Genomic DNA, 18,607 nt, shown 5'->3' with positions numbered 1-18,607 from the left:
AAAACGGATATGAAACCATTGGGCCATGACGGCATTAGAATAACGGACCAGAAAAGGTGCCTTGATATAATACCAGTAATAAAGGATATCGTAAATCATTCAATATGCAATGCAACAATCCCAATGGTTTAAAAAAATTGTCATAAGACCTATTTACAAAGGAGGATCTCAGAAACACTTGAACAATTATCGCCCAATATCAATACTACCTACCATTTCAAAAATCATGGAAAGGTTTATGGCAGACAAATTGCTGAATTTACTAGATAAGAATGAAATAATATTTAAGTTTTAATTTGGTTTCCTAAGATATGAAGGAACCACACAATCCATTGAACTAGCTGTGAACTGTATCAGAGATTAAATGGATAGAAGGCTCAACACAGTAATAATATTTATAGATCTTAAAAAAGCTTTTCACCCAGTAGATCATAATGTATTGTCACAAAAGTTATACTGTATAAGGGTTCGTGGCCCCAGCAACCTTTGCTTTTCTAATTATTTAAAAGATAAAATAATTTATGCAGTGAAGATGATGAGATAGAATTACGTGTGCCACAAGGATCTGTTCTTGGCCCTTCACTAATTATAATATATATACATGACATATTCAAGTGCTGCCATTTCTGCGAGTTGATATTGTATGCTGATGATGCAGCTCTCATATCGAAGCATAGGGAACTAAAAGCAGCTATTCAGGGCATCAAACTTGACTTGAAAAATATCATTAAATGGGTATAGAATAATAATCTCATTATCAATGAGAAAAAATCCATAGTCATGTTTATGAAACATAAAACCTCGGACATCATAGATATTCAATTACGAATTTGTTCATATTATTATCCATTACCCCACGAATAACTGTAATTGCCTCATGCTCGAACAAGTAAATAAAAATGATTACCTGGGGGTTATCGTTGATCAAAATATAAACTTTGGTGAACATATTTTAAAAATAAATAACTAATTAAATTACATCCTTCATCATCAACAACAACATTTAGAAGAGCACTTAACAAGTTCATTTTCCTCAGGTAGTTAACTTAACCAGTATACGCTCCGTCATTCCACTCAGCTGTTATACAGATCACTGTGTCTACTTTGTTTTTTACCCTGCTTTTTTGTTTTGTCATCTCAAGCGGTAGGAGTTTGCATAATTATTTTTAGAAATATCACGCTTCTCATTACTCCGCATGTGTTGTCAATGTATTTAATTTCTCCAATTCAATTTCAGTAACTTAATAATATGTATACTCTGTAAAAATGATTGTTACAATGTACATGTATCTTTCCTCTAATTAATAGGGTTTTCGCAGGTTTTTCACACCCCCCTTCTCTTCGTGGGTGTTTTTCCTGCGTGGGTTTTTACTAGTTGAGCAATGCCACGCTCTCCCTAGCTTTTCCCACAAACCTCATTCTTTGCTTAGACTTTCCTCATTTTATTGTACTCTATCTTCACTGTCATTTAATTTGAGTATATGTAGGTGTATTCTTAATTTATATATGTATATGTATGTATGTATGGGTGTGTATGTGCGTACTTATGTTTGTATTTATGTATGTGTATGAATGCATGTATGTATGTATGTTTATGTGTGTATATGTATGTGTGTGTGGATATGTATGTATATGTCTAGGTATGTGTATGAATATAGGTATGTACGAGGGTCATCCGGAAAGTAGTACCCGTTCGTGAAATAAAAAGACAAAAGTAAATATTAACAAACATAAAAAATTTTATTTGAAAGAGGATACTTTAAACTACTTCTCAACATAATCTCCAAGCAAATTAAGGCATTTGTCATAACGTGTGACAAGTTTCTGTATTCCTGCTGCATAGTCCTTCGCCGCCAGCTCATTGAGATACGCGAGGGACCCATCTTGCACAAATTTTTGCATAATGCAGATGGTGTTTAACAATTTCATGAACAATTGTTCGAGAAACATTGGGAAAATGCTCACAGATGTCATCAATTGTGACGCGCCGATCGTTCCTCACGAATTCGTCAACTGAGCTCACCAGTTGGTCTGTAATGACAGACGGTCTCCCCGAACGCTCATCGTCGTGTGTGTTCCCCCTCCCCATGTTGAAGTTGCGACACCACCGCCGAACAGACGACTCGTCCATTACATTGTCTCCATACACCTCCTTTAATTGGCGATGAATATCACATGGGCGAACGTTTCTTGCATTGAAGAATTTAATCACTGCCCTCACTTCACAACTGGCGGCGTTCTCAATTTTTTTAAACATTGTAAACAATCACAGAAACAACACAGGCAATGCTAGCGTCACGCAACTTGGCTCAGAGAAGGCAGACAAGCCACTGAAGCTATCTGACCTCGTCCAGCGGCTACTCGCGTCGTCAGCACTTCATGCGGCACGAAAGGGTACTACTTTCCGGATGACCCTCGTATATGTGTGTGTATGTGTGTGTCTATATATATGTATATACTTTTTTCTTTTCGATGTGCAAATCTGTGTTAATGAATTGATGTCTGTCTATATGTACTTATGTGTACATATGACTGTATTTATAAGTTTAATGGCTAATATAATACTACCTTGATCAAAAAGTTCCCGGAATAACCACCGTGTGGCGCTCCCATTGTTCCGATTTGAGTTCTGTTTTTTTTGTTAAATTGGTACATCTGTTGTTGATATTCCCTTTAAATCTTAGTGTCATAACTTGACATTTGCAAAAGTTACGTAGCCAAGAGTACATCTATCTCTGTGTGTGTTGGCGATTTTTTACAATTGCAGAAATGGATTTAAATTTGCAACAACGAACTTGTATTAAATTCTGCGTAAAAAACGGATTTAGTGGCGCACGGACGTTGGAAATGTTTGAAAAGTGTTTCGGCAACGATTCTCTAAAAAAAACGGTCGTTTACCAGTGGCACGAGCGGTTCAGAAGTGGTCGTGAGTCAATCGAAGATGATGAACGCAGTGGCAGACCATCGACATCGAAAGTCGGTGAAAAAATTGATAAAGTAAAAGAAATGTTGGTCAATAACCGCAAATTAACCATCAGAGAAATAGCGGAGGACTTGAACATTGCCTATGGATCCGCCCAAGACATTGTGGTTAATGATTTGGGTTTCCGTCGTGTAGCAGCAGTGTTGGTGCCAAAAGACCTCAATTTCATGCAAAAAAGAGACCGTGTTGACGTCGCAAAAGACATGATTTGCAAGGCTGAATCCGATCCCACATTCATCAAAAGGATCATTACTGGAGACGAGACGTGGGTTTATGAGTACGACACGCAATCCAGACATCAGGCAAGTGAATGGCGTTCACCAAATGAGCCGAGACCAAAAAAACCACGTCGTTTTCAGTCAAAAAAGAAGGCAATGCTGACGGTTTTCATGGATTACAACGGTGTAGTGCATCATGAATTTTTGCCAGAAGGCCAGACAGTAAACAAAGAGTATTATTTGGGCGTTATGAGACGTTTGCGTGAAGCAATTCGCCGAAAGAGACCAGAAATGTGGGCAGAAAACTCGTGGATTTTGCACCATGATAACGCACCGTCGCACAGTGCTATCATTATTCGTAATTTTTTGACGAAAAATGCAACAAATACCATCCAACAGCCACCGAATTCACCTGATTTGGTTCCCTGTGACTTCTTTCTGTTCAATCGAGTTAAAAAACCATTACGGGGAACGCGTTTTAGCAGCCGAGAGGAAGTAATGGAAAAATCGCAGGAAGCACTGATGGACATACCGAAAACCGAATATAAAAAATGTTTTGAGGATTGGATCAAGCGCTGGCATAAGTGTGTTGCAGTCGATGGGGATTACTTTGAAGGGGACAATATAGATTTAGATGAATAAACTTGTATTTTTAATTTTCTGAATAAATTCCGGGAAATTTTTGATCAAGGTAGTATATCTGTGAGACATGTGAATGTAAACCAGGTCTTCATGTTGGTGAATGCTTCCAAAAATATCATACCATGAAAAACTATAGAGTTTAAATTATGGTTTATCAATAAATTTATCAATAATTATGTTATAAAATCCAAATAAATAAATTTGTATGAAAAGAAACTCCAGTTTTTCATTCTAGTGCCACGCTTAGTAAATTTGGGGTATTTAAAAAATTGAATCCCGAGTAGACTAAGGCAATGGAGGAAAAATAGCACCCGAGCGCAAAGGGTTAATGATTATCAGAAAAACATTCACAATGACAATCCTTTCCAGTTGGACCTTGTTTATACTTGGGTCATTCAATAAACCCTTAAGAAAAAATAGGAAAACATTATTTTGTGCAGATTTAAAAAATCTTTTTCAAAACATCTTCTTTTTAGCTGTATATACTTTTCTCAGTGGTTCTCCAATATTTTTCTTTGTTAAATGAAGGCATTTGTCTTCATTACTTTGCTCAGCTGTAGAAATAATGCATAATGCTCTGCATTGTTTACCCTTTCTGCAAATAGTCAATGTAGATTATTCTGTGTGTACCCCAAAAAACCTGTGACCATCACCTTATTGGCCAATATCACTGTCTTAGCCTTCTTTGGAGCTAGAAACCCACTGTTTTGACTGTTCTTTTCTTTCTGTGGCAGTGTATCCATGTTTTACCCATAGTTATGTAATGATGCAGAATCTCATCGGGATTGCGACGGAAAAGCACCAAACCAGCTGCAGAATCGACCTCATGATTGGATGTGTTTATGTTTAGATTTGAATGTAACTGTAAGTTTAAATGGCTAATATAATATGTATATGACGATGGGTTAAATGGAAGAAGGGACCATTTGGTCTCAATTTCGCCCAAATAAAGACCACTATCTATCTATCTATCTAAAGAGGGATAGCCACAAGTACCTACCTAACCTACGCAGCCACAAGTACCTACCGTTTAGTTCAGACAACATTCTTCAGCATCATACCCTGAAAACCATCTTCGGAGCCCGTTTGCCTACAAATATCCACTGTTTTGACTGCTGCTTTGTCTCTGGAGTGTAGTAGGGTATCCATGTTTCATCAACAGTTATATATCAACACAGAAACTCATCAGGATTGCGACAGAAAAGCACCAAAACAACCTCGGAGTCAATTACACAATTGCATTTGTTCTCTGCTGTTTGTTAACGTGGCACCCACCTTGCCGAGATTTTTTTCACACCTAATTTTTCGTGCCAAATTGAAACTACTGTACCTTGTGATAGGCCTATGGCCTCTACTATTTTGCACACATTGAGTCGTCGATCACTTAAAATCATATTGTGGATTTTGTCAATCATTTTGGTGGTATACACTTCCACAGGGCATCCGGATCTGCATTCTTCTTTTGTGGATGTGCGACCACGTTTAACCCTCTGCTCTCGGGTGCTTTTTTTCTCGATTGCCTCAGTCTACTCGGGATTCAATTTTTTAAATACCCCAAATTTACTAAGCGTGGCACTAGAATGAAAAACTGGAGTTTCTTTTCATACAAACTTATTTATTTGGATTTTATAACATAATTATTGATAAATTTATTGATAAACCATAATTTAAACTCTATAGTTTTTCATGGTATGATATTTTTGGAAGCATTCATCAACATGAAGACCTGGTTTACATTCACATGTCTCACAGATATATATCCTCTCTCTTCTTCCACCTTTGATTTTTCGGTTAGAGCAAACCGCACAATCTTTATGTTTTTTGTTAGGGTGAGGTGTGATTATATGGATTTTCCCATCTAATCATTGCTCTATGTTTGTGGATGGTAATCTAACCCTGGAAGCTTGTGTACCATCTCGGAATTCTCCAACGAGATCGTGAACTAGTTTCCTAACAAATTTCACATGCGAGATCAGGTTTTCATTTTTTCTTTGTCGGCATTCTTTATACAATATATATGAATTTACAACACTGATCTCAAGCCCCCAGAAAAACAATTGATGCCACCATTTTAGAGTTTTCCTCGTGAAACAGTACGTGCTTGTGTAATGAACAGCTATATCAACTCCCCCATAAACTTAGCATAGTTTGTCACAACCTTGGGTTTGAAAACTATTTCATTCCCACCACCACGAACTCTCCTTTCCATGGACTCGGTCTCTGCAGTGTCCCACGTACTGAGCATTCTGACTATCCCCTTGTCTTTCCATGCAAGGAGCATTATGTTTTCATCCCTGTAAGCCACTCTCTCTCCTTTCTTTAGCTTTGGATGTTTGATCACAGGTGGATTATCTTTCCTATTGGGCACTATTGTCCCTGTCAAGTGTGTTTTTTCCTTTAGCAATTCCCTTGCGAGAGTGACACTAGTGTAATACCTGTCAGTGAAGAAATGATAGCCTTGAGAACCAGATACTGAGTTCTTCAATCTTTCATGCAGTTCTAAAACTATTCTGCTAGTTAAAGGGAGATCAGGTCTCACCAATGATTCAGTTGTTATTCCACCATAATAAGGGACAAATGAATGCACGTAACCACATTTGGAATCTGAGAGGACATATAGACGAATACCCCATTTTGTCGGCTTTTTAGGATTATACGTGATGAAGTGTATCTTTCCCTTGAAACCAACAACAGCCTCATCAACAGAATTCTCCCTTCCAGAGCAGAATCTCTCCCTAAATTTCATTTCAAGGTATGACAAGAAGCAGTTTTCCTTCTCGGTTCTTGTTCTCAAATCTTTGCTTGACTTTTGATCATTTTTCAAGAGTAACAACCAAAATATTTGCAAGAACCTTTCTCTTTTGGCAACAGCTCCAAAAACTGATATATGAGACTCAAACTCCGTGGACCAATAACTCTGTAAGTTAGGGTGATTCAATACACCCATATTTACTATTACGCCAAGAAAAGCCTTCATTTCCGCAATCATCACATCTTTCCAAATATTCCAAGTGGATCGCCGAGATAGTTCTTTCTCACTAATTTTATGCCTAGCATACTCGTTAGTTTCTTCCGTTATATTTTGTATCAATGTGTCTGTAAAAAACAACAGAAAAAACTCTATTGGTGTGGCACATCCAGAAGGAACTTGAGGTCCAACACATAACTGACCAGTGGAGAAGGGGATTCTGCTAGGCTCATGGTCATTCACAGATACAGCATTCCACTTTTCTTTTTCCGGTTTTCCACCATTAACACTACTTTCACTGGGCCTTATGCCCGAATGCACAATGCTATCACCTATAATTCCATCACTATCACTTGAATAAACAATTGTGCGTCTTCGTTTTGTCGGCATTAATTCAACATCACTCTCACTGTCAGTACATTCACCCTGATCTTTGGACGTTTTCCTTTCCATAGTTCCACTAGGACCAGCGACTGGCTCATCATCTCCAAACGCATTCTCAGATAACTCACTTTCGCCACTATTATATTCGCCAATAAATTCGTCAGTTTCGACGTAGAAGTCTTCGTCGCTGCTTTCTAATTCTTTGGAATACTTATCCATCGTTGGTGCCATAAATGCTCTCAGACAAACCAAAGAGAACTCGCACATGGATCTGCAAAGAGCTTCTCGACCATGTCAGTGAGGATCCAAATTTCTTAGACAATTTCATTACCAGGGACAAGATGTGGACGTTCAAGTACAATCCTGAGACCAAGCAACAAAGTGCAGAATGGCACACCACATCATCCCCTTGACCCAAAAAGGCTCGCATGTCCTAATCAAAGCAAAAGAGCAAACTTGTTTGCTTTACCAATTCCAAAGGAGTGATCCACAAGGAATTTTTGCCACCTGGAAAAACCATAAATGCAGCTTTTTATGTGAAAGTCCTTGAAAAACAGTGAAAATGCATTTTCTAAGGGTGCCCAGCCATTGCACAGTCATGGAAGCTTCAACATGACAATGTACCCAGCCACACCGCATTCTGCGTAATCGACTACCTGGCCAAGCACAATGTGGCAACCCTGCCTAAGCCATCCAACCCACCACACTTCTCTTCCCCTGCCTCAAATCCATGCTGAGAGGACATCCGCAGGGCTCAGTTGAAGCTTAGCAGCATTCTGGGTGCCACTGCCATCCAGAAGGCGTGGTAAACCCACTGGAAGCAGTGGGCCGATGCACAAGGGTGCTACTTCAAACACTTTTGACTGCATATATGAATTCTGGCAGTAAATTTTTTTTAATCGACTCAGTACTACTACTGAGGAGGTGAAAATCGGTCAGAATGAGTAACTACTAGCTGGCAAACCATTCGTCCAACTAAAGGGGAAGCATCTGTTGTAAGAGAACCCTCTGTCATCAGGGAAAACACCTGCGTTATGCTTCTAGAAACGTAAGCAAACCTCTGAGACTAAGATAAGGAAGGTTCTTTACCACAGGAGGATGATGCAACCTCAAAAAAGCACAACAAAGGAAAAGTGCTAGGGTTAGAGTTACTATGAATCAATGACTCATGTCTTGGACACTCCTCAAACAATGATGATGAAATCTCAAAAAAGCATGACTCCAGGAAAAGGGCTAAGGTTCGTGTTTTACTATGAATATAATAGATCATATCTTGGACCCTCCTACTCAACATTCCTGACTATGCAATAGATAGGGAAAGAGCAGGCAGAATTTTGATGAGACAGCAGACACTAGGAAGAAAAGAAAATGAAAGAGTCCAAACTAGGAAGCAATGAACTACAGAACAGCAGACTGAGGTAACTTTACATTCTGGTGATCTTTTTTTCAGACACCGATAATCTCTCAAAGACATTGCTTTACATTTAGCTGACTTCTAAGTAATGAAGGGCAAACAATGCAAATGAAAAAGAACTTGCAACACAGTAAATAGATAACAACAAACATCTGTATAGGTGGTGGCATCCTTTGGACACGGCATTTATGTCGACGACGACATTTATGTTGATACCATTCATTTATAAAACAAGCCATGCTTTTAATTAAGCTATACTTTACTTGTCCTTTCATGCAGATGATTACAAGAAAAGTTATTTGAAAAATAGACAAAAATCCAAATACCCCTCGTGGTGCAACTCCGTGCCAAGTGTGGCTCGACATTCGAGCTGCTGCCATTGCTAACAGTGTCGAGTCACACTCGACATCCGAGTGCAAACGGTTAAAATTATCACAAATCAAGGGAAACAGAAAATATTAAGATGATGTATCAGGTTGCTTCTCAATAATGAAAAGATTAGTTAGATAATGCAAATATAAGAGGTAAATTTATTCCCAATGTTCATGAATTCATCATTCTTCAAGCAAGTTCCACATAATCTCATACTATAATTATGTGGTACCTATGAGTGTAATTAAAATTTGCACACTCAACATCCAAGTGCAAAAGTTTAAACTCATTCACCCAATTGTAAACATTTGCTAACACAGGAGCAGATGTGCCATGAACTTTGTCCAACTCAGCTTTGATTTTTTTCTGCGCCCACCCTTTCAAATACAAGTGTTTAATCACTGCTTGAAACTCATTTTTATCCATTTTTATAGGCAAATTAAAGTTGTTTACTTCATTCGATGACAACAACAAAACTATTTGACCGATACAGCTAAAACTTCAACAGATGACTAGTTAGGAGTGTTATTTAATGGAAAAAATGTATTTTTGATACTACGAGCACCATCTCTTCGATTTTCTAAGGACTTATTGTGCCACCCTCGTAACATGCAATGGCAAGCACTGATCTGCCACAAACATAGGCTGGAAATACTGCATAATGGTGGAGTCCCAATTTAGTGGCAGAGTTGACTGATACCACCAAAGTAACATAACTCAAAATAATTTCCATAACGCTAAGAGTGAAACAGCAGTTGATTTTTGGCCAGGTAATATTAATTTTCTAGCAGGGAGAATAAATAAACCCCCCCTCGAGTGAAGTTGGTAGCTCTGACCCCAATGGGAAAGGATATCCCACATGCCCCATGTTTCAATTTGTTGTAGTCACAACTCTTTCCTGTGTTTGCTTATTTTGGTCCAGGTCCTCGGGACACCTGGGCCAGCAAAGCATGCACCACTTATGAACTTCATGGAAACATCTCTCCTTTTTAACTCCTTTCCATGAGGTCTCTGTGTCAGAGGAATATCTAAAGCAAATTCACTTCAATCTTTACGACAACATAACCAAAAAACTACCCTCACTCCTTTTGGTCCATAGCAAGTGCAACTAGAGCAGTAACCACTGACCTGGGCAGAATAGCCTCCTCAGGTAATATTCACAACCTAAAGATGTACTATTTCTATTACATTTTACATTACCATCAACCCTTTCCATGTCATTTGTAAAATCAAATTTAAAAGTTGTTCAAAATTTTCCTTGTCATTTTGTAAGGAGTTAGTTCGTCATTCAGGAAAAAAATATCTCATTTGCAACCTGATAGCAAAAACCCACCATACTGGAAACATAGCTAAATGCATAACTTTTAGAGCCAAATCATAACATATGATTTCATTTCATACTATATATCTACAGGCAGGTTTAAAAATTATTAAATGGAGGCATAGAGTGGGACATGGTAGTCAGTGAGTGGAGTGTTTGACCAAGGACTGGAGGGCCAGGGTTCGATTCCCAGACACCCAAGCTGGGTGATTTGTTTGAGAACCAGACCATCCTGCGAAAAAACATTGTTGGCTCAGGGATAGGAACTGGCCTCCATACCGTGACGTGTGAATTTCACGCACCATTGGGCTTGGCACTTTATGTAAGCCCTACCTTCACTAATCAAACCAACCATAGTTTTTGTTAGAGATCATAATTTACCTGCAGTTAACTCTTGATTATACATGCTAATGGATGCATGATGAAGCAAAGGCAATTGAAAACATGGATAACTGAAATACATGGAAAATATGCTGTCGATATATACAGATATATACGGAAACTTTCCTTTATCATTTTGTGTGAATAATTAGTTTTGAAGCAATGGAAAGAACATTTTCTCCATTTTCCAGCAATTATATAAGGGTAGAATTAGAGAGTCACACGAACAAACTATCATCAAGTGAATAGCAGAAGATATTTTCCTCGGAAACCTACGTCAATCTTGTGGCCAGGAATAAAAAATTGACTGGTGATGGACTAATTTCAAAAAGGATCTTTGATACTAATTTATATTCATCATATGATACCAATTAAAATATGCAGCATAGGTAATTAATGACTTATTTCTGGCAGTAAAACAATGCATTTGCTCACCTAACATGACAATATGGCATGACAATTCTCAGGGCATGTGAATACCAGGGAAATGATAATGGGAAAATAAGGATGGTACAAAAAATTTTTAATTAAAACATTACTTACTATAGACAGCTTCTGATTTTGTGAAATTAAAAACTTTTGTAATAGCACAGGTATTGTAAACTTCAATCAAAGTTTCAATGCCCTTAATTGTCTTCACGATTGCATTGTTATTTAAGTTTCAAGTTTCTGGGAAGAGAGTAGCAGAGATAATCAAAAGTTTACTGTACTTGTAATGCTACTAAAATTAAATGATGATAATCAAACACATTACTATTAAGAATTTTACAGCCAATATAATGGATATAAAAAGCCACAGTAATCAACCCAAAGGTCGGTTTGGTAGGTGGTGGCAAAGTTCACCCAGTACTACACCCAATACGGCGTGTGAAATTCACATATCAGGGTATGGGGAGCCAGTTCTTTTCCGTGCCGGTTATGGTTTCCCAGAGAGATCTGGTACCGAAAAAATCACAAAGCTTAGGGTGCCCAGAGAGGCTTGCCCAGGAATCCAACCCAGGCCCTCCAGTCAGTATTCCAATGGTTAACCCCTGGACTACCACGACCCCCATAATGGGTATATTTCAATACAATTATACACAATTATTAGAGGAATATATTCTGATGCTATCAGCGCATAAAAAATATTTTCTCTCAAAATACAATTCCAATACTATACAGCTACATTATTGAGTAAATAATCTTAACACTAACTTGTTGAGCGAAAAATATGTTATTAACGACATCTTCATCCTTCACAAAACTTTCACTCTTGTCAACTATTTTTCTTCGGGATCTTCTCTCCTCTATCCACCGAAATAGGAAAATGAATCCATATACTGGTCCCTCAATTGACTTCTGTAAATCATAAATTTCTTCTACTTGCACCCCTTTCACTCCAAAGTCTTCGAGGAGAAGCGTGAAGAGTCCTGAAATGCATTACCACAGGATAATCAACATAAATGTTCATTGGCACTTTTTCTTAAGTTTTGTAATACCATAAACTAAATACATAACCAATAAAATGTACATAAAATAGATTTAACCAGTTTTTCAGTTCCCCCTCCTACACAAACCAGGTAGAATAAGTCAAGAACCCTCATTACCCAAGCCAACCAATACCACATCAATTCAACATTTAAAAGAAAAAGTTTTTGCAAATACCTCATCTCTTCTTTTATTAATTATTGATGATTTCTTTTTCTAACACCTTCCCACGACGTATTTCTTTACCCAGTTAGCATGCAACATTTTTGCACTCAAGACTGTTCAGCATTAATCTGTAACTTGTTTTGCCTCAGAAAGGTACTTTGCAAATAATCCAGAAGAGGAGAATCACCCCGCCTAAGACCGTAACTTGTTTCTTCCAAGAAAGGAGAAAGATGAATCTCCTGGAGAAAACGAGTCTTCCAGCCTTAGATTGTAACTCACTAAGAAACTTCTGGGAGACCGATGGGAGAATCATTCATGCCAGTCCAGAGGGGCCACCTCAAAGTTATCTCAATCCCATTTCTGGAAGATACCTACAGAGATTTCGAATCATCAACCTGCCTCACTCGAAGTAGCATTTACTGACCCCATACTCTCACCAATTTCATAGATAATGGCAAAGATAAAATAAAAACTTTTCAAATCAGGCACTTATACACTTAAATGCAACATTTCTTTATGTCGGTCAGATAGGAACACATTTTAAGACACAAGCAAAATATCACACTAGGGGCTCAACAATCAAAATTCCAAATCCCTGTTTACAAAACACCTTGTAGATTACATCCAACATAGAAATTTTTTCCCCAAAACACTGCATATCCTCCCTAAAAGATTAAAAATGGGCACTCCCAAACAAACTGAGATAAGGAGACAGTTGGTAGAACCCAAAACAACAATCTGTAATGAGCAATTGTACCAGCAACCCTCCCCACTTCTTCCTGAGAAACTAACCTTGAGGGAAAAAACCAAATAAGACCCTTCAATGCACCTGATCACCCTGACCCTTTCCATACCTCTCCCCTTCACCCCACACTATGGCATGGGTTGAAGTGGGAGGGGTATGGGAATGGGCGAAGGCATGAGGACCTTCCTTCTCTTACCCAAGTAATTCCAAAAACCTCTTTCAAAATCCCACCCTTCTGCACCCCCAACCATAACCCCCCTCCTCTCTGTCCTAAGGGTATATATTCCAATGCTGATTGTAATGAAATTTGTACCTGATGACAACCCGAGCTGGTGAAATGCATTATATCTAGGAATTGGAGTTTCAAATATCTGAGAAACTGTACTTTTACTATATATATTTCACTTTAATACACTTTCATATATTATTTAATTTCTTCATAAATAGTTTTAAAGTTATGTAAGGATATTGTACTGATATCAATGATTAAATTTAGGCATGATGGATCTTTCCATTAACGAAGTATTGATATAATAAAAATAGAAAGCATATACAGACCATGCTGTGGCAAAGACTTTATTTAGCCTATGCCTGAGGTAAGAATCAGTAATTTTACAATAGACCACATTTATAAAGATTTCTAAAATCAGCAAACAGAGCAAGTTGAGCAAGTTATAGCAGGTTGATTGAAGTTAACTAATTCGGCTGGTGTGAGTTTACTAAAGAATGGACTATGAACGTGCATAGTTATCTGAATCTGCTGATACAAGCATTATCATCAGAATATAGGGCCATTTTTCAAATTTTCTTTCTTTGCAATAATTTTTAATCCAAAAATTTGCTTTTCTTCCCATAGCATCCCATAGTTATCGTAATGTTTCAGCTGCAAAATTAACACTGCTGTTACATTCAAATGTTACCAATAGATCAATTGGAATGCTAACTAGACTAAGAATAGATATTTTCTACTTTCAAAAATAACGATTCAAATTTAACCGTTTAATTGCGATTTTTAAGAAATTGACATCCCTATCACCACAAATATCCAGGCAGAAAAATGCAGCAGCAATAATCTGAACTAATTCATTTACCACTATGTTTATAAATATTAAATATGCAAACACTATCATACTCTGAGTAGTTACAAAACATTTCATTGGCTTGCAAAACACTTCTTAAAGAACTCTGCAACTTCCATGATTTTCTTCGAGTTTTGAGATTTTTCTCCCTTGCAGTCCGCAGAAAAAGTTTTCTCTGACAGACCTATATCAGGAGAAAACGTTCTCCCTTTTCTTTTGGGGAAAAAATTTTCACACTTAAGACTCCTAATCCAAACACTCAACAAACTTTGAACTGGCTAAGAGATTAAAATTGGCAGAACACTCAGTTAATTAATTATCTCGCCAAGTTTTCTGTACAAAGGTAATTGCATGGAGTTCTTATTGCACTAAGGGTTCATAAATCAGTCCGCATGTAATTACTATGCTGTCTTTGACATGATCCAAATAGAAATTTTAACACAAAAATGTTTCAATTTTTTAAGAGGAGGCAATAGTGAATTATTTCTCCGAGACAATGTTGCCACTTACCATTGGTCACTTAACGTCACCAGCAATTGCATAAACATGCATTAAATTCCAAATAAGTTTCAGAAATATTGCATTTTGATTTTAAGTTCTTGTATAAGACAGGACTCAAGTTTTCTTTTGGATACATACTTTTCCTTTCTATCAGCCTGAATGGGTGCACATTTCGTTTAGATATGAGCAGAAGAGCAATTATCTGGTACCTAGTTTAACTTTATGTATTTACAAAGAAATTAGATATTAATACATAATTCTTTATTTTTGGATTGCAATTACTTTTTAAGATATTGCAACTCTGTGATTGATCTTTGATGTGCAACTGTTACAGATACTTAACACTAGTTCAGGGCCACAGGAATCTTAATTATCCTAAAAACGTACATAACATGAGTCATTTAGTGAATTGGATAAGGATAACATGCTGTCCTTCACTGTATATATGTAAACCACCCCAGTACCATATCCTCAATGAAGTACGAAGTGCTACAAAATGACGAAGACTTTCCTGAAATTATGATGCTTTCTAAGAGATTACAAAACTTAAGCAACCTAAAACTTCGGCTACTTCGAAAAATAATAAAAACGTTTACCATACAATTTCAAATCCTCTGTTATTATATACTGCCATTAGGAATAATAATAACTTCAAACCGTGAAAAAATATATTAAAAACAATTTTAGACTTTAAAATAAAATATTGGCATCCGCCCAATTTTTAATAAAAGCATTCCACCTCTAAATAAATGCAAGCTTGGCTTTTACAACTACTACTTTCTCAATTCGCAAAAATGTATTGCTGCCGAACAATCGTTTCAGCCACGCTGACCAGACAAAGAGTAGGAATTCGTCAATATTATTACCTTTAAAAATACATTTAGGAATTTCTGGACTTAAACCGTAAACATTAAAGTAAAGCGTTGAAAATAGTTAACGCTGAGATTCGAAGATACCAGTGATCATATCACAAGCTTGTTACAGCAATTCCCCATGCGATTGCGGCAAATTATAGAGTAATCGAGAGAATAAAATTAAACGGGTAAAACTGCAATCAAAGACCTAAAACCTGGCTGTCAAATACTTAAAATTACATTGGGCTACATACAAAAAGTTCATTGAAGCAACTTTTAAAATTATAAGATTCTAAAATATACTAGCCTGGATCACTCTCCAGTTCCAGCCATCCTTCTGTTAAACGATTGATATCCACTGGCATTTTAGGAGGAGAAAATAAAATGAGTTAAATACTCAAGAATATGCGATTATTACAGGATGCATCGCAATTCATGTCAGGAGGGTAAGCAGCTGCAAAGTGACCATGATTCTAAGACCCTAACTAAAACACACGAAATAATAAACCACTCCCAGCACAATCACTGCATTAGTATCAGATATTATTACGATTTTCGACATAGATGACAGCTGCAGTCCAACCAACGCCGCAATTACCCAATAGGGGCCCCGCTAGATGTTCAGCTGATCTGAGCCGTTTACAAACACGTCGAAGCAGTTGGTCGAACCCAAGGGTAGTCCATTCCCATGTTAGAAGTCCAAAACCACCGTTTTCTCTAGATAACCCGTAAAAAGAGCGAGGATTTGCAATGAAATACGATATAGTTACTTTCTTGGTCAATAGGTAGCGCTGGCGTCACAAGACTGCGCCGTGGCTTTCTTCCATCATTTATATTCCCGTATTTTCTAATCCTTCCTTCTATGTATTAATAATTTTACAATTATATAGTATATTTTATTATCAAATCGAAGCCCCAATATTAGGAAATTAGTTGGGCGATGGCCGCAGGAAAGAAAAACATCTGCATTAGCTTTTTTATATTTATTGAACGGAGAACCGCATGTAAGTCCAATTCACAAACCACAAATCATTCATTATAATTGAACTTTTATTTAAAAGCACATTTTTACGACAAATCAGTACAAAATAACTGCCAATCTTTCGAAGGTATCACTAACACATTCCAAACATGCTTCCGTATCGTCTAGTACCTGGCTCTGCAATAAAGAAAAAGAACTATTAAAATTTAGACATTGAGCAAGGAAGAGTAGACTTCTGAGTCCACAATTCATGGCAATTTATATTAAATATGGGTAGTTAATAGTTGAAGCATAAGCTTTATTCTCTCTAATTCATGAAACTAGTGACTACAACTGCTGCAATCACCATGAGAGTAATTTAAGATGACGGATTCACAAAAAGATGTAAAAAAAACAATTATTAAGGCTGAAAACTCGTAATGATAGTGAATTAATTTTCGTGGTAACTAAAGATAGAGACACAAAAATGATAAATTAGGTCATTTTATTATATATATGACGCCATTTCAGTAAGGAGATCACTTATATAGAGAGGAATACAGAATAGGATCAGGACGTAATTGCCTGTTATGTAGATTTCGAAAAGGCGCATGATAAAGCCAATTGGGGAAAAATTAATGAGTATATTACAGAAAATACGAATAAATTGGTGGTACATGAGGCTAATCCGCAACCTGTACGTCTCCGACTGCTCAGGTGCGAGTGGGGAACGGGGAGTCCGAATGGGCAGTGTTAGGAAGAGGTTGAAGGCAGGATTGTCCATTGTCACCGGTGCTGTTCAACGTATATGTGGAGGGAATGATTAAAGAAGCATAGGAAGAAATGAATGTCGGCGGGGAATTCGTAAAATCAGTTAGGTTCACTGATGACCAATCTTTAGTTTGTCAGTCAGCCAAGGGGTTGCAAGCATTGCTGAATGAATTGGAAACTACGTGCGACAGATATGGGATGAGAATCAATATAAATAAAAAAAGGTTATGCGATTTTCCAAAAAGAAAAAGGCTAAGCTAAACATTAATATAGGAGTAGTAGTAGTTTTGAGGGGAGGCGACCGACAGCTGAGGTCATTTGCGCCATAGGGGATGGATAGGAAAGGATGAAGGGTGGAGAGAAACCCGGCGTCGGCATTAGCCTACTCTTTACGAAAGGCGCCAAGGGGTCCGCAGTTTAACGTCCCATCCGACGGACGGCGTACTCACTCAAAGTGCCCTCCACAAAACACCTCAAATAGGGATCGAGATACCTCTGCAGAAACTAGAGTAGGTGGAACAGTTTACGTATCTTGGAAAGGTTTTGGTACAACACGGTCAAAGTATTAGGGACGTAAGAAGAAATGCGATGGGCAACAAGGCTTTCACAAGGAGTTGATGACAGGGACGTTGGGTAAGGATATTAAGAAAAGACTCGTAAAAACTTTTATATAGAGCGTATCTATGTACGGCGCGGAAACGTGGTCATTGAAGCAGGAGGATAGACGTAGACTGGAGGCTTTTGAAATGTGGGTGTGGAGAAGAATGGAGAAGGTGAAGCGGACAGAGGAGAAAACAAATGAGAAAGTACTTTGAATGGTGGGCGACGAGAAGGGATTGTTGGGAGAATTCTTAGGACGCAGGAAAAATGGATGAAGGGTGTATTGGTCGGCAGTGGGATGTTGAAGACTGTTTACAATGGACTTGTGCATGTATTGTAACGATTCCCGATCATACTGCAGGTAGAACCAGTATTTTATTTACCAAGGCAAGGAAAACCAATTCTTAATCATTCGACATCCGCATGGGTATAATATAATTATTCTGAAAATGAAATAAATTTTTATGATTATTAATGATAAAAATGATTCCATAATTGGCTGCTGACATTTGCGCGCGAGATCGTTATGATTCTTATTACACTACTTACTTACCTCTCAATCACCCACGGAAAGTGACATGTTTTCCTCCTCTAGAGTCACAGCCTAACACGCAACTTCATTTAGGTGACAGAGGCGATATTTTGACAATTCAACAGGAAAATATCACAGAAAACTCATGTTCTTTGGAAGTTAGCGAGATTCAGTTTAAATCGAAATTGGATCCTTTCTTAATAAGACGCTACATCCCTATCCCCACCTCCTCATATAGGAGGTGTAAGG

General features: G+C 37.6%; 1 protein-coding gene and 1 long non-coding RNA gene across 5 annotated transcripts in view; both read right to left on the bottom strand.

The window, feature by feature from the left end:
• caly (ubiquitin carboxyl-terminal hydrolase calypso) overlaps positions 1-16,230 on the bottom strand; it is a 119,878-nt gene extending 103,648 nt beyond the window's left edge. For all 4 annotated transcript variants that reach the window (XM_071584108.1, XM_071584107.1, XM_071584109.1 and 1 more), the window contains exons 1-2: positions 15,802-16,230; positions 11,878-12,092 (exon numbers count right to left, since the gene is read on the bottom strand). In XM_071584108.1, the coding sequence (XP_071440209.1) occupies positions 11,878-12,092; positions 15,802-15,859 (273 nt within the window). In that variant the 5' untranslated portion in view covers positions 15,860-16,230. The remainder of the gene's footprint in view (positions 1-11,877; positions 12,093-15,801) is intronic.
• A 286-nt stretch (positions 16,231-16,516) lies between these two features.
• On the bottom strand, positions 16,517-18,607 carry LOC139687019 (uncharacterized). Its single transcript, XR_011700591.1, has 3 exons — positions 18,380-18,607; positions 18,210-18,269; positions 16,517-16,653 (listed from the first exon to the last, which is right to left on the bottom strand). It is a non-coding gene; the product is annotated as an uncharacterized lncRNA (long non-coding RNA).

The sequence above is a fragment of the Hetaerina americana genome, unplaced genomic scaffold, assembly GCF_022747635.1.
Source record: "Hetaerina americana unplaced genomic scaffold, ioHetAmer1.1.p SCAF_16, whole genome shotgun sequence".
NCBI classification, from domain to species: Eukaryota; Metazoa; Arthropoda; class Insecta; order Odonata; family Calopterygidae; genus Hetaerina; species Hetaerina americana.
This window is presented reverse-complemented; position numbering and strand designations above follow the sequence as displayed.